At 35.4% G+C, this 17487-nt stretch overlaps 1 protein-coding gene across 21 annotated transcripts in view; it reads left to right on the top strand.

Annotated features, from left to right (window-relative positions):
- The window catches only part of ASPH (aspartate beta-hydroxylase), a 220937-nt gene that overhangs the window by 56237 nt on the left and 147213 nt on the right, over positions 1 to 17487 (top strand). For 13 of the 21 annotated variants that reach the window (XM_031669577.1, XM_003902799.3, XM_031669576.1 and 10 more), the window contains one exon: positions 15051 to 15143. In XM_031669577.1, the coding sequence (XP_031525437.1) occupies positions 15051 to 15143 (93 nt within the window). Of the gene's footprint in view, positions 1 to 444; positions 487 to 3161; positions 9819 to 15050; positions 15144 to 17487 lie in introns of those variants that run through there. The other 8 variants (XM_009213094.2, XM_031669574.1, XM_009213092.2 and 5 more) reach the window with 2 other exon arrangements.

Raw genomic sequence — 17487 nt, 5'->3', positions numbered from 1 at the left:
CAGTAAAGATGAACTCTATCAAAATATGCTGTCCTTTTTTGGATGGCAAATGTGATTGAGTAGTGAAGTAAGGTCTTTGGTCCTTCACTCTGGAACTTTTAATTGATCATCTGTGTCCCAAGCGGAAGTCTACCTCTGAGTAGAAAATGCCATTTCCAGAGGCAATTAAGGATTTCTGACGCCAACAATTCTTAAAGATCTAAGCCAAATTGTGAAGTTGATTAAATCATAGACCAATTATAATGCATTTATCTGTTAGAGACAGTGAAAGGAAGGCTTTAAAGTGACAAATAAGAGAGATATTGGAGTATTTTTTAATGATGAATTTAAGTAACTTAACATGATTTATAGTGGCATTGATTTTACCTATTTAATAGACACTTATTTTTGAATTCCATTAAATTTTCTGTTTATAACCCATTTTCATCTTGTAAATATCAACAGAAGGACCCAGTGGGGTAGCCAAGAGAAAAACTAAGGCTAAAGGTATTTTCATTTTTTCAAGTTAGCCTTGAGTGAATCAAGTTTAATGTTTGAAAATGCATGACATTTTCTGGGAATGTTAATCTTGCTACTAATGCTAAACATTATTGCTTTTGGGTCTTGATTGGGTGCACCTTAGCTTATGAGTAGTTTTATCAAGACTTCATCAAATAATTTTCTGCTTCAAGCCTATAATTTTAAGTCATTATCTTTTCATGTTATCAAAGCTTTGTAACAGTCTTTAAATTAAGAATGTGTATATTATACAAATATCACGTTATATTTGTTATGATGTATATATTAAATTTACATGTACACATCTTACCTTGTTCCCTAAAACCTTTCTTACTTTGATTTCTTTGAATTACTTTTGGGAAAAAAAGATGAAGTCTTCAGTAATTGATTTTATTTCTCCAAAAGCTCTAATGACACTCTGTCTTAGAGCACAGTAAAAGCTAGTGTGATTCAAATGTGTAGTTTTCAGTAAAATGAAAACTTACATGTATAATGTAGAACCCTGCATTACATTGACATAGAATTTGCTGTGTTGGATATTTTAATTCATTAAAAATTATTGACCGGGCACGGTAGCTCACGCCTGTAATCCCAGCATTTTGGGAAGCCGAGGTGGGTGGATCATGAGGTCAGGCATTTGAGACCAGCCTGACCAATATGGTGAAACCCTGTCTCAACTGAAAATACAAATATTAGCTGGGTGGCGGGCACCTGTAATCCCAGCTGCTCAGGAGGCTGAGGCAGGAGAATCGCTTAAACCTGGGAGGTGGAGGTTGCAGTGAGCTGAGATTGTGCCATTGCACTCCAGCCTGGGCAACAGAGTGAGACTCTGTCTCAAAATAATAATAATAATAAATCAGTTATTATACCTGTCAGCCATTTGTAGACTAACAGCTCAATATTACAGCCTGACTTTATATGCCAGCGGTTATTCTTGTTCATATGTTAGTAGTCATATTCTTTGTGGGTAAAGGCATGGGGGATGTGCATGTTTTTCTTTATAAGCCTGTGATAGTCTTGTGATCATTTCAAGGGCTTGGCATATTGTTCGTAGTTTGTTTTTTGCTGAAATATGAACAGATGAGATATAGTATGTGATTCACAGGGTTTTGTGATTTATATTTTAAGGTCAGGAACTTTTAATGGTTTAACCTATCTCTCCTGAATAATTTCTGGGGACGAAAACAATTTTTACCATCTTATTTTTATAGAAATAGTGATGAAACAAAGGGACAATAAAATATTTTACTTCTTGATCTGGAGAAGCAAATTAAACATTAAAGACTGAATATTTTTAAAAGCAGTTTGCAGAATAAGACATGATAGCATTGCACATGCATTTTACTCTTTTGCAATGCCGGTATCTATGTTACTATTCAAACAGCACTGAAGTAGGATGAAGACTCAGCATGATCCTGAATGAATTCTGTTCTGTATTCTTAAAAGACTTTAATAAGGTTTTTTAGGAAGAACTGAAGAATCTCCTGGTTGATCACCAGGAAATTCAACTAATGGAGAAACCCTATGTGATGTTTTTGTTCGTTAATCAATATTTTATTAGACAGCCTAGAAAGATATGGTACTTTTAGTGAGCAGTGCAAATCTAATGCTCATTTTGAATACCGTTTGTGCTATGTAAGTTTTACGTGATTCTGATGGGCAAAAACATCTTTCACATTTTATTATATTAAATAAATATTTCATCTTCTTTGTGCTTAAATGTAGCATTGTTTCTGCTTAAATGTGGCATTGTAAATACCTTACCTTATGATTTCCTCATGAGAGTACAAACAGATGAAATTCAGAGCTTTTGCTAACTGCTTTATTACCATGTAAAGCAAGTTGAAAGCAATACCTTCCATGAGATTTGGAATTAGCTGTGTACTTCATTTAATTGCTCTCGCAACCCTATGAACTAGAAGACATGTGTTAGCTTGAGTGGCTCTACATGAATTAACAGGAAAACATACTTAAAGGAATACTGATTTCATGATGAACATAAGCAGAAAGGGAATTCTAATTTTTCCTTTTAAATACTACAGATATGTAGTGTTTTTTAAATTTTTAAAATTTAAGTTTCTAAAATTTTAAATCATTTTGCAATTTTAAAATGATTTAAAAATTTCATACACATGACAATTTTTTGCCTAGTTAACTAAGAAAATGAAATTATATTTAATGTTATTTACATATATTAATCTTCAAAGAAGCACGTGTATTTTAAGGACATATGTTTTTGTTTGAGCTAAACATTTTAAATTATCTTTGTATATATTCTTACAAATTACGAAAACTTTGTTCTTATGTTGCCAGTGTTCCTTTAATTACGTTGTTATAGTTATGAAGTGTGAGTTAATAGTTTGTGTAAAGTACTGCTTTCATGGTGCAGTTTTATAATATTGCATGTTAATGTTTTAAGATAAGTCATACTATATTTCAAGATGGAAAATATGACAAGCTTCTAGCATTTTTTAATAGTTGATATTTTATAGAGGTTTGCATCTATTTTTAGCCACCATAAAGACTAGTGAATTAAAGTAACTTTCTGAATGTGCATTTCCTGTGTGTGGAGAAAAAGAGAATACCTTTTCACTAACTTCCTGTTCTGTGATTAAGAGATCTTGTCAATAAACATCTTTTCCTTTAATTGGAAAATCTGAAAGTTAAAGAACTCACTAAAGAAGAGCTCAAGAAGGAGAAAGAGAAACTTGAGTCAAGGAAGGAAAGTAAGAATGAAGAGAGAAAAAAGGGGAAGAAAGAAAAAGAGGATGACCGAAAGGTTAAGAAAATTGCTGATGCAGACCTATCCAGGAAGGAGTCTCCTAAGGGTAAAAAGGACAGAGAAAAAGAGAAAGTGGACCTAGAAAAAAGTGCCAAAACCAAGGAAAATAGGAAAAAATCAACAAATATAAAGGATGTTTCTAGTAAAATGGCATCCAGAGACAAAGATGACAGAAAGGAAAGTAGAAGTTCCACCAGATATGCACACTTAACAAAGGGAAGTCCCCAGAAAAGAAACTACTAAAGCTCTGGCGTCATCATCTGAGAACATGGTCATGTTCCAGATTGCAATTTGTTACAAAACGGAAAATGTAATATTGCTCTGATTGGTGAAAGTGTGTAAATTAGCCATTGAATGTATTATTGGTGCTCAGCAAGTAATTATCTGAAATTTAAATATACCGTCTCATGCTTCTAAATGTAAAAACATTTTAAAAATATGTCATAGAATATGATGTAATAACTTCTATTTATTGATCATGTATTCCTACAAATGTATATGTGTCATGAATTTTTATAGATTAATGTATTAAATACTTTCATTGACGTTAAATAAGAATATTAAGATATTAAATGTTATTTCTATGCAGAAAAAAAAAAGCCTTGTAACTTCTTCAAGTGTGCTAAATACTCAGGGAGATAGGATTTGCCCTTTGTTTTCTTCCCTCCTTCCCCTTCCTGCTTCCCTGTTTTTCATGGGCACCTCCCCAGGCTCATGTGTCACTGCCTTCCCTGAGTTCCCCCCCTCTAGCCCTCCTGCAGCCTTTCAGGGGCCGTTCTTCAGGCTTTTCATGGGTTCTCCTTCCTCTTTTCCCTCTTCTCTCCCCTCTTCTAGTCTCCCTCCCCAAGTCTTTTACTCTCTCCTTTCCTTCACTCCTCACCTCACCCCTGCCCCTCACTCCTGCATGCTTCTCACTCCTGACTTCCTTACAACAACTCCACCATTTTCCCCTCATCTAGTACATAGTGCTTACCGTGTGCCACATACACTGCTCCGAGAACTCTGGCCATAGCTACGAATAAAGAGGGGAATTGTATTTAGAAGAACAATTTCAGAACACTTTTATTTATGATACCTTTATAGTCTTGGAATAACTGTAGAAAGGTTTTAATTATTTCACATTAGGATGTACTTTCATTTTATACCACACTGTTTTTCTATTATTTTGGTTGAGTGGCATACATTTTTCATATTTGATTGTGTCATTATTGTTTACCATTTCTAAGGAATTGCAAATGTAATCTCTAAATAGAGATCAGAATTTAGCACCTCAGAAAACATTTAATAAAAGTGAAGTTTTAGTGAGAAATATAATTCTACAAATGGTTTGTACTATTCGATGCCTCAAATATTAAATATCTAATTGTGACTACTGTGAAATGCAGTTAGTTGATAATGATAAAATCTTTGTGGTAGCATTTTTTATTCTGTTATTGTTAACCTTATTAACAACAGAATCAAAAATGCTACCACAAATATTTTATTTTCAAATAGGGTTATTAATAACAGAATAAAAAATGCTACTACCATATTTTTTAAAACGTATTTCTTTACTTTTTTTTTGAAGGTCTTAAAAATAGAGATTTTTGGCCTAGTTAAAGATATTTCAACTCAGAAATGAGTACATTTAAGTGTAAATATTTCTAAATGTATTGTACACCTTTTTCTTATGTTAACGCCTTTTACTATTTAAAGTCAAATACTTTATGACATTTAGTTGACAGAAATTTCAACTTAATAGAATTATGCAACAGAGATGAAATCCTAGAGAATAATATCTCTAATATAATCCTGTTATTTTATTGCTTAAAAACTAACACAACTTGGAGTTTTATGTTTTGATTAGTCAGGATTCATCTTAGCTCACTTCCCAGGTCTTCACTGTGCTGGTTTCTGCCTGACTTACTCTATTTGGAGATGCTACCACTTGGTAACCAAGATGGCCCTCAGCAGGCTCTAGACTAGTCTTTCTAATTTACCAACCCCAATGCAGATGGCTCTGGGAGAGAGAATTCCAGTTGGCCTGCTTAGGCCTGGTGAACATCTGGGACCATTTTTGTAGTTGAAGATGGCGATTCTTCCCAGGCGCACACCTGTGCACAAAGCTTTGGAGTGGGAGTTGAGTGGGTCCCACTCAAACTTCATCAAACATAGGGCTTCTGGGACAAGAAAGTGAGGCTTTGAGAACTGGACAGAACAAGAAGCAGAACATGTCCCCCAGGCATATGAAAGTTAAACGATTCTCAAACCATATCCCCATGTTAGATCTTTTCTCATGAGATAAATTGAATGCTTTTTTTAAAAACTTACGTACAAAATGTTAAGTGCTGTCTTCTCTAAAGATTTTCTGTTCTCCCTTGAAGAAGGGCAAACAATTATAAGTGAATTTGTTGAAAGCATTCTAGTAATTTTTACCTTAGTTTTTAAGCTCAATGTCTATGGGGCAGAAAATACATAAATACTAAATTCTAAACAAATGAGTGAAAATATTTTGGAATAACCTAATCATCATAAGCACATAAGAATTGTCTATTGCTATTTAGTACAGTACTTTGAAATGTTTTGGCTATATCATTGATTTTTTCCTTTGACTGTTAGCTCAAGAATTGAAACCCCTCAGCTAAAACATTTAAAGATCCTTTAAAAGCACTTGTGGACTAGACCTTGATTTATTTTTTCCCTTCTGTCTTCTTTTCCCCTTTCCTTCTCTTTTCTTTCTTTTTGTAAATGTTTCAACTAACTTTTATTGGAGTTGAAGTCACACTTTATCCAACTGCCTTAACACTTAAGCTTCAAGTAAAAACAAGCTTTCAGTCATGATTAGTGGGTTAAAGTCATGCATTGCACTCTCAGTTTTACACTTTTTATTCAGTAGGTTGTTTCTGTATTGTTTACTTCATATTGTTTTCTAAGTATAATTAAAACCAGAAAGGTTACCTTTTTAAATAAGCCAGCTACAACAGGGACAAGGAATTCACAATACTAAGTAGTTGGGGGTCAGAAGCTGTTTTTGGGAAGACCTGGAAGGGGATAATTACTAAAAATGTAAGTTTATTTTGCCTTATCCCTGACAACATTTGATTTAAATTATATTATGACATGATACTTACAAACCTTTTAAATGACATTATTGGCATAGTTTTCGTAAACTTTGTAAGAAAAAGACATTTCACATTTTAGTAGCACAATCATTATTAAGATAGTCAATTTTGTGAAAATAATTGAGTGCCAATGAATTTTTCCAAGGGTGATCTTATATCTTCTATATATTGTAATATTTAGATACTTCCTTTTGAAGCACTTACATCGTCATTGAATTTTTTGTCATTTGTTGTGTCACCTAGTTTCTGTTTCATTTTCTAATGGCTTCATATGTATATGAATTTTAGTTATTCCTAACATCATTGGTGTCACCATTTTGAATTTTTTTAAAAAACAAGATTTTCAATTTTACTTTATAGGTAATTTGCATTGTATATAGATGATCCTCTCAAAATTTCACAATGAGATACTGATGAAGAAATTGATATAAATCAGTCAGCATGAACACTCTAATTAATCCAGAGGACTACTTGAGTTAATTCTGTACGTAGTTGCTTTATTGAGAATATTTTATATTATGACCTGTTCAGCTATTCAAGTTTGTAACATCAGAGGTCCTCATAATAATACTTGGATAATAAAGATTCCCCATAGACACTTGCATTGAAAAACAAAAGGAGTAAACAAGTATCATTTTTAATTTGAAATGTTTTAAGTTAACTGTAATGTTATTGTCCATGAAATGGGTCTGGTGACTTAGGCTCTATCTCTTCACATTTATTTCTTTCTCGTGTGTCCTCAATTGTTCCTTCTTCTGTTAATGCCCCCTGGTAATAATTCTCAAAATTGATTGCTCAGAATATTCCATTGTAAAATGCATCTTGGAAATGGTTGTTTTCCTCATTTGTAAACTGAAGACCATGGCTGTTCCTCAAGGTAGTTCTCAGAAGCAGTCAATGTTGCATATGTGTCAACAGCCAGCACATTGTTGGGCATTCTGTTTCCCTTTTTCATTGGTAGAATAATAATAGTAATAGTCAACCAAGATGTCTTACTCAGGGTTTAAAAACTTGGAAGCACTGAAACTGTGATTCCTGTTCCTACTTTTGTCAACAGATTGCAAAACAAATATTTAAGTCCTTTATCCTTTATAATGAATGTGTCTTTGTGAAATGAGTATACTGGAGCCTGATTTATTCTACTGAGATCATTGAGGGAGCGAATGCAAATAATTATAAATGTTACACATGGGTGAAGCTATAAGAATGCTTAGTTTTTAAAAGAATATTGTGACGACATGAAAACGCAAGATATAAAGGCTAGACAAAAAGTTACGAAATAAACTGTAGCCTTAAGTATATGATACAATCAAGAAGCCTAATAACCAGCCTAATTGTGAAAAACTTATGTTTGTTTTGTATTCAGATCACATTTTTCCATAGACATGATTTTATGGTCTTCAGAGATTATTTTTTACTGTGGTCCACAAAAATTGATTTAATTCTAATATCCAGTTCTGCAAGTCTCATTGTAACTATGTTTCTATGGAAAGTGCATCTATCATTCTGCCTTGGGATATTAGGAATATATTTAGTTTTACTTCTGAATGTTCTCCAGAATTTCTTGGGTTACATCCATGGTGTTAAATTCATTCAGATACCTTACATGGACAAAAATCATGGATTGACTGACATAATTGTAAAGCCCAGGAGTAGTTTTGGCTTTTTTCTTTTGTTATGCTGGATCTAGGTGCTCAAACCGTGTTCTCAACCTCCACCTGTCTATGGACCCTCAAGAGTGTTGGCTTTCTTCTCAGGCAGTCTCATGTGCTCATCTTCAACCGTACTCCTTATGGGGTAGGAGATAAGAAAGCTGTGATTGGTGACACCCTGGGATATGTGAGTGCCCACTTTTAAAGTGTTGGGTAAAGAAGAATTGGATTCCCCTAAGGAAGTTAGTGTGTTTTTGCCAGAAGGAGGAGGAATTGGTGCACTGAAAGTAGGCAGATGATGGAGTTTGTTTCTCCTTTTTCTACCCATCCCATTCCTACTTCTCCCCCTGCCCAAATACAGAGGTGAATGGGATGGGCCAAAATAGGTATTTCAGAATAAGAAACTATGGAGCTAAACGTTGGGTACTCATGGGCATAAAGATGGAAACGAGACACTAGAACTTCTAGAGAGGGGGAGAGGGAGGGAGACAAGGGTTGAAAAACTAACAATTGGGTGCTATGCTCATTACCTGAGTGATGGAATCATTCACATTCTAAATTTCAAAATCACACAATATACCCATGCAACAAACTTGCGTGTGCTCCTTGAATCTAAATAGAAATTGAAATTATATTTAAAAATAAAAATAAAAAAACCAGGGAGAAGAGAGAGATCTCATTCCAAACAATTATTGGTCAACAATAGTCTCAGACCATTGAAAGAATATAAGAGAATGTTGACCTGGTAATAAATATTGCCATTTAGATGTCAGGTAATGAAGTTTATTTTGCTGTTAAGCTCTCTCCATTTTGCCCCATTCTGTTTAGAAGGAAAGTTTTTGTGTTTAGGAAACTAAAGGATGGGTGATATGTAGCAGACCCATCAGGTTATTTTCATGAAAACCTAGTTTGGGCTAATCTGAAAGATTTCCTCAATAACAGTCTTTAGTCTCTTATCCTTTCTTCTCCTTTTGCCTAAGAATATAATTGTGTAAGCTAGATGTTTATTCCTTAGCTATCATTTTTACATAGGAATCAATTTCTGCAAGAGCTCTGTAAGCCCTACAAAGCAGAAAGTCATCCATTTCTTTCTTCTTTGTTCTCATGTAATGTCTCATTTGATTTCACTTTATGTATCTATTTTTTGCTCCATGTTAAGTCAGGTATGCATACATCATAGAAGTCTGCCTCTTGTTTCCATCTTCTTTGCCTTATGTATCACTTCTCTTGTATCCTACTAGAGAAAGATGATCTATGCTTAAAGCTCTTATTGTTTTTGATAATTATATAACACCAACATGCTGTGTCTATAATTCCCATTTATTGACTCAACTAATATTTTTTAGTATCTACAGCATGTCGGGGAATGGGCAAGGCATGGGGGATACAAGAGATCGAGGTGGCTGCAATCCCTGCAGTGAAATGCTATGAAATAAGCAAAGGGCTGAGGGAGAAAGTAATGAGACAGGAGCAATTGTCAGTACAACCCACTAGTCCCTCCACCTAGAATGTGCTCCTGAACATGCTCCTGCTCTGTGTGGTGGGCTACCTTTGTCTCTCCCACAGGACCCAGCCCAGTCATCACCTCTGCACTCAGATGTCTCTGACCCTCCCAAGTGGCTGCACCCCGCATACTCCAGTTATCACCCTCATCACCTTGCCTCATTCCTGGACTTTGCTGCCAGACTACGATTTATCTCGAGCACCTTTCCTAATAACTGACACTAATAGGCATTCAGTGTTTGTTTATTGAATGGTGAATATACCAAACAAATTATCTAAAAAATTTCAGGTGTAGATATACCATTGAAGAATATTCAAGAAGAAAAAATCATGTGTGTGTGTGTGTTTAAAGAACCCAAAAGATTGTTCAGTAATTGCAGTGTTTCAACTACCTTGGAAGTTGCCTGTGACTGGCAGGGAGGGGATGTAAAGATTTTTTTTTAGAAGAAATAAATGGTAATTTTTTGGAAAAATACTTATTTAAATTATCTCACTTAATTCTTAAAGCCCTTCTTAGGGGTCCTGTTTTGTCCCCTTTTTTGCATTTGTGGAAACCAAAAAGTGTAGCTGTGGTTAACGCTGAGATAGAATTCAAATGGAATTCAAAGGCATCCTCTTGTCCCAGGTGCCTGAACTCTTACAAACCATGCTGAGTTGCATGTCCTTTAACTGTATTTTTCATGATGTTAAAGTGAGTCCACTCTCACCAGTCTTTGTTGAGTCCCTTCATTGGTGCTGAAACCAGGCTCTTGGGAACCTTATTGGCAGTGTTTAATTCTTTTGTAATTTATGTCTGTTTGAAGTCTGTCTGTCCAGCTTGGGTTACATAAAGATGCTTTGAATCTGGAATGGCTGTTGCTACATATCATGGGGCAGCTGTGAGTACCTGGTGGTCTCAGAATTTTGATAAGTTCTGAGACTGCTGTTGGTATACTGAGGAAGATCTGCATTCACTGATTATACAGGCCAGGAGCAACAGCGAGGATTAGCATAGTTTCCTAGTATGCATGCCTTTCTGGTGTATTGATTTCCCAGAATATTTCTCAAATTTCATGTACCTATGAGCCTTATTCTTGGGGTAAATTGATTTATACTGCTAGACTCCTGACAATTGACACAGTACCACTTCTGAGCACTTACCCTTCACAGATAACCCTAGCTGGAGTAACCTGAATTAGTAAGGACACGTTTTCTTTCATCTGTACACCTTTGAATTAGTAAACCAAAGATTAAAACACTAATTTTAAAAAACATTCTAGCTTTTTATGGGCTAGGTGTATGAAATTCTATGAAACAAAATAAGTTTATAATTGTTTGCCAGGTTTTTTTGAGGGAGTGGCTTGCTTATAACTCTTATGAGAAGTAAATCCTTTGTGTTCCCTCAAGTCACAGTCCTTGGATCCAGCATCCAGGGCCTTTCTGATATGCACACCTCTCTTGGTGCCTCAGCCACCTTTCTCCTTGGCGCCAAATGTGTTCCCAGTTGAGGAATTTCTTACAGTCACGTGCTTCATGCTAACATTTTGGTTAAGGATGGGCTACATGTATTATAGCGGTCCCATAAGATCATAGTGCCATGTTTATACTGTACCTTTTCTATGTTTAGATTCACAAGTACTTTGTGTTACAATTGTCTGTAGTATTCGGTACAGTATGTGCTGTACAGTTTTGTAGCCTGGGAACAATAGGATATTGCATGCAGTCTAGGTGTGTGGCAGGCTATACCTTCTAAGTTTGCCTAGGCACACTGCGATGTTCCCACAATTGTAAAATTTCTAATGGCACATTTCAAGGTGCATTTCCACACATTCCTCAGAATATATCTCTATTGTTAAGCAACACATGACTGAACTTGCAGTTCCCTACCTGAAACAGACGTGTAACTTACATAGCCACATCCCCGATTTCCTTCAGGGTCTGTTCACATGTTATCAGTGAGTCCTTTTGACCAAGTATTATGAATAGTCCCACCCCTACTTTTCCCTTATGTGCTTCTGTTCTGTGTCTTCCCCGTACCATCTGTCCCCATCCAATATACTCTAAATAGTTCATGTTTCTTATTTTTTAAATTGCTCTCTCCCCCAGAAGGTAGGTGTGTTGTTTTCATTTACTGTAGAATAATGCCTTGAATTAATATATGCTAAATATTTGTTGAATGATTAAACACAACATACAATTTAGTAAGTTTACGACTACTACATATTTATGGAAAGAAATATATTGATTCTTTCTCATTATGGGCAACAGTGAATAAAGTAAGCTAATCTTGGGCTTGGGTATTTGTGTTATTTATCATATTTGCTGTAAGTGGTTGATTCAAAGTGCTGATTTCATTTGCTTTTCATAGCTTCATTTAATTTTAATTGAAATTGGAGGGGCAATTATATAGTGATTAAATGCAAATGTTTTATAATTTCCAAATTTATCTGATGAACCGAAAGAACTAAAACTGAGTTATGTTTTAAGGGAATTAATGTGTTTTCCAAATCATGTTGTGGCCATTGCTGTGGACTGGCAGTAACTATTCACCATACGTAATGACTGGAAGGCAGCTGTGGACACCCTGTTCCTTTTGCCAGCGTAGGAATGGAAGTGGGTCCCAGTCCTGATGATTAACACTGAAAAGGAAGACTTCTGGCAGCTTCTGGAAAAGATTTCCTGAAACCTAAGAAAGAAGCAGAGCAAGAGATGCTCCTTTTGCTTCTGGATATCGCCTTGTCTGAAAAAGAAGCTTGCAGCTGGGGAGCTCTGATTGCCAGCCTGAGGGTGAAGCTTGACCTGCAATGCAGCCAGCTGCCTCTGCACTTCTTGTTTAGTTAGATGATAAATTTCCTTCCTGTTCAACCGTTGTAAGCTGGCATTTTGGTAACTGCAGCCCCAGGAACATCAAAACACATCTCATGTCATAACTTTGAACGTCATAATGTCATAATTTTGAATATTTATTTCATTGCTACATCATTGCCACTTGTACCTCATAATAAATCCATTTGAACACCTTTCCTATGACTGAATTGAGCTTATATGCATTTACTTTTCTTAATTCATTTTTGCTTGCTTTTTCCCTCAAATTTTAGAACTAAAATGAGTTTGGATGGCAAAAAGTTTTTTTGGAAACACTGAAATAAAATCTTGTAGGGCAAATTCGTCCATACGGGTTGTTAAAGCACTTGTAGTCTAGAATATGTTTTTGTTAAGTTTTAAAAAGTTTTAGAGGTCTAGAGGAGGAAATGTATAATATGATCTCAGCTTCTTTGAAGTTTACAATATTGTTTATTTTTGTACTGATTTCATCTCTGGAAATAGCTATGACCGGGTATTAACTATTTTATAATATACCTTCCACTTTGGACAGGGCAAAAAAGTCAGTATTTTTTGCTATGTGCTTTTGCTTTCTCCTGTGTTTCCTATGTTTTGCAATTTCAATTTTAGAGACAAATAAGTTCAAGTTGGCTAGAGAAAGCTGACTCTCAGAGGCATTGTATGTCGGAATGTTGGCATACTAGTAGTATTTGAACATGTAGCATTATAATTTTTTTTTCAAATGAAACTTCTAAACTCATTAAGAATGGGGTTTTCAGGCAGTTTAAATCTTTATTGTTTGGTGAGAAAACATTTCATTGCTTGTATAATACATGGAACACAGTTTGAGAGCCTGCTACAAGTGGGGTCAGTGAAGGATGACCCTGTAATTTTTCATTCAGACAGATAGTTTTGAGACTTAAATAATTCCAGGACAGCAGACATAAACTGGGAGTGTCTCAGGCAAACTAGACTCATGGCACTGAAATGATGGATGCTGGAGTAGAAATATGGATCTCTGGTACATAGGAGTAGAGAAGTACTAATGTGAGTCGCCTTCCCTCTTCTACTCAGCTACTGGAATGCGCCTAAGAAGCCCTGGCCCTACAGGGAATCTCCACAGCCATTTAGAGTTAGCAGAGTAGTCACATCACTGGGTGTATTCAGCTCTTCAGCAAGTATTCATTGAGCAATTGCTATGTGCCAAGTGTTAGCTGAAGTGCTGAGAGTTATAAATTACTTGATTCTTGAGATTCTTAAGCTTTTTCCCATTCATTCAGCAGAACTTGGCAATGAATCATTCCGTACCTGTTCCATTAACAGTTGAGGGAAGTAAAAATGATTATTTAAATGGTAAAAGGGAGGGCAGCCCTAAAGTTGAATTTGAAATATGATGTCTTTTACTAGGCCTTCATCTCTACCCCCTCCTCCCTGAACTTGAACTACAATTAGGACCTCTGTATAATCCCTTTGCAATCTTTCTTACAGTTAGAGATAACTTAGGTGTCGAACACAACTGACACAACTGTATGTGTTGGTGTCAGGTGTACTAGTGGTGAGTTTTGTGTGGAAATAGTGTTGCAGATGGTAACTGCAGGAAATGTAAGTGATGCGGCAGGGTCCTGTGTATCTGTCTCTGTTTCTTCTAAAATTTGGAAAGAGGAACGTGGGAGTATGTTTTTGTCGATAAAAGAAAAATGAAGAGACATAGAAAAAACAGTGAAAAAGGAAAAATAATAAAAAAGAAGAGTAATACATCGAAATGAGAATTTTCCAGACCACATTAGTGTGCATACATGAGTTGCACAGAGCTGCTTAAGATTAGAACACTGCCCTTCATGTCACCTTGACCTTCCTGCCGCAGGCTGTGCATGCACAGAGCACTCCCTTTAGTGACTATGCTTGCTAGGAGATTCTTAATGAGGTCAGGAGCAGTCCAGGATCAGCAAACGGAATCTTTGAACTCTTGAATTTAGCTCTTTTCCAAATAGTTGGATTTAATTGAGGATCTGTTTTAATGTTCCACATACAAAATACCAAATAACTTCAAATAACTAACTTAATATAATAGATTTTAGACTGGCTTTAACTTTAAAATCAGTTTTCGTATACCCTGATATCTTATTTTTCTTAGGACTTGTAAAAGGAAGAAGAACTTTTAAATTTTCATATATTTTAGCTGTTATAGAATAATATGATTACTTGTAGTGGTTTCCTTTAGAAGATAATAAATAGTTATGTATGATTTCTTTTTCTTTTTAACTGTTTTTCAAGTAGAATAAATAAAGATATAAGTGAGAACATTGAGTGTACCTGAATAACAGGAAGTTCAAGTGCGTCTTGGTTGCCTCATTGCTGAATTCAAACTTCAGGACTTAGGAATTAATCGCTTATGAGCACAAAAGGAGCTTGAACTCATATTGAACTTTTGGCAGGTTTAGACATGACTATTTTAGAGATTCATGAACATTTAAACAATGATTTTGTTTTAATCTGAAGTAAAAAGCTAACTTAGACAAAGATATTAACACATGAGCCTTTAATATGAAGTTGAAGAGTAAACTATTTTCCTACCTCACTTTTTAAGCATGCAATTTTAGAAACTATTCATTACCTGCACTATTGATTAAATGTTTGAGAATATTTTCCTGGTTTAATATGACAGAAAACCCCACAAAAACTCAAGTTAACTCTGTGAATAAAAAAATGCAGGACTTAAAGAGAGATCTACTTCAGAGCCAGCAGTCCCGCCAGAAGAGGCTGAGCCACACACTGAGCCCGAGGAGCAGGCTCCTGTGGAGGCAGGTAAGCTTGTCCTCATCCTCGAGTCTCACCCAGGTGTGCCTGAACCTGACAGGTGTCCCCATTTGCAGAATCCTGTTTTACCTGGAATTTGTTTCACATTGTTTACAGAATAAATATCTACTTTTTTTCTCTTCTGAAATTATATAGTATTTTTCTAGTAGAAATTGGCACAGGATAATTTTAATTTTTAAGATCAGCTCTAAGGCAGACAGTTGTTCTTTGTCCAAAACCACACATTTAGGAACATCATGAACTGAATGTTGTTTCTTGATTCCAATTCCAGCACTACTGTACTATATTACCTTGAAAGTGAAAATATACACAATTCTACACTCGTGTTTTCATTTGTCACGTGATTTAATAGATCTAGTGGTTTCTCATTCTTTTTTATATGAGGGTCTCTTGTCTATCTTAAAAGACTTCCCAAACCTCCCTGTGGCCATCTATGGAGCCTGTTTTGTGTCTACATGGGTTCATAAATCAAGCATCTCTGTAGTTAACCCAAAGTCTATGACTATAGGTAAGAAAATCGTGAAATATTTTAATAAGTTAGTAAATTGAATACAGTCTCTAAATCTCTGGTTTTCTTATGCCACCTATTGGAAGTTTAAGGAATGCCACTACGTATTTACTGAAAAGTACTGGATCCAAATGGTACTTTGGCTGATTTTATCACTGTGTGCTGAGGAATAACATTTAATTTTTCTTCCTTTAAGGCCAATATGTTGCTCTGAGTTTTGTTATTTGTTGAATTTTTAATCCTAGGACAATGTATTCTTTCTCATTCCTGTAGAATTGCTATGATCATACCATAGCTCCAGAACAGAGAGTAACTTTTAAAACATTTTATTGAGATTTAGAACCTCAAATTTTACTTTGTACTAAAATAAAACCGCTCTTGACCCCTACATTTCTTTTTATCTGCCACCTAATCCTTCTCCTCTCTATAATAGCCACAATTTTGAAAGAAGAATCCACAATTACTTTTTTACCTTATTTTCCATTCACTTTTTTAACCCACTACACTCCAGCTTCTGCATCTTCCAGTCCCCTCCAGAGGAGAGAATATTTGAATATTTATTTCATTGCAAAATTATGGAAAGCTGAAATGACATGGAGCCCTCACTAAGTTGAAAGCCGGTGCTAATAGCAGATGATTCTGGAGAAGTGTGTGAGGGCTCAGTTGTGGAGGTATTATATTCTGCTCCTAGGAACTGAGGCTTTCACCAGTTTGGGCAAAGATAGCCATTAAAGAGTGAGCAGAGTGCACCACCCTCCACTTCTGGTAACTCAAATTATATTCTCTTTGGATGGTGATTTCAGCAGTTATGAACCTGGAAATCCAGTTAGGAAGCTATCTTAGGCTTTGTGAGAGCAGATGGCAATCGGCAGACTCTATAATTGCGCAAGACTACATATATAAATGGCTTGTGAAATAATAAACAATTATTTAAAATAGGCATTTTTATGCTTTGGAAATGATTTTGTAGTGTGATTAGCATAGCAGATATTACATTTAAACTCTTTTCCTTCCTGAGGTCTAAATTAACTTATTCTATATTTTTGTCATGGGAGATTAGCTCTTTGACATAACTGATGCCACTGGCATTATCTCACATAACAGCATTTGTGATACCAAGTGTGGTGCTACTTCTATTCACTGAACATAGATTATATTTACTAAAGAACTTATAACAGTATCAATATAGTTATAGCTTCTTGTTCATTGTGTGATGTTGCAGTTAAATCTGATAATCTGTTAAACACCACAGTGTTTTTGGAATGTCATCATTTATGTTCACTTTGGTAATTCACTTTATTTGAATCTATGGACTTCAATGTCAGATGTGGTTCTCCAAAGCTGAAAGGATTGTCAGTTACAATGTAAGGTTTTCTACTGACACTTCCTGACAAATCTGACTGAGAGCAGTCGGCCACCTCTGAGTACTCAGTCCTCCCACCCGCAAGAGTGCCCTTTCTCCTCTCAGGGAAGATAGATAATGGTTGGCCAGATACTTCAATCTGCATTGACCTTGTCTTCCACATTTCTGTCTTTATTCCCAACTATTTCCCTTTATGAAAGCTTTGTTCTTCCCACTTTATTTTATCATTATTGCAAATTTTATTAACTAGAAACTGGAGTCATTTTGCTTTTAATAAGGCTCTTTTGTTAAATAAAAATCTAAGCCTGACTTAGTTTTCTTTCTTTAAAAATCTTATTGAAAGTCTTTTAACGCTTAAGTCTGTTGACAGAATAAAACAAATTTCACATATCTACCATATTTGCCAGCACAGAACAAAAAATGGTAAGCTGACAGAGAAATAATGCATAGTTGCTTAGTCA

The sequence above is a fragment of the Papio anubis genome, chromosome 8 (genome assembly GCF_008728515.1).
Source record: "Papio anubis isolate 15944 chromosome 8, Panubis1.0, whole genome shotgun sequence".
Taxonomy (NCBI): Eukaryota; Metazoa; Chordata; class Mammalia; order Primates; family Cercopithecidae; genus Papio; species Papio anubis.
Note: the sequence above shows the minus strand (reverse complement) of the source record. Positions and strands in the feature narration are given on the sequence as shown.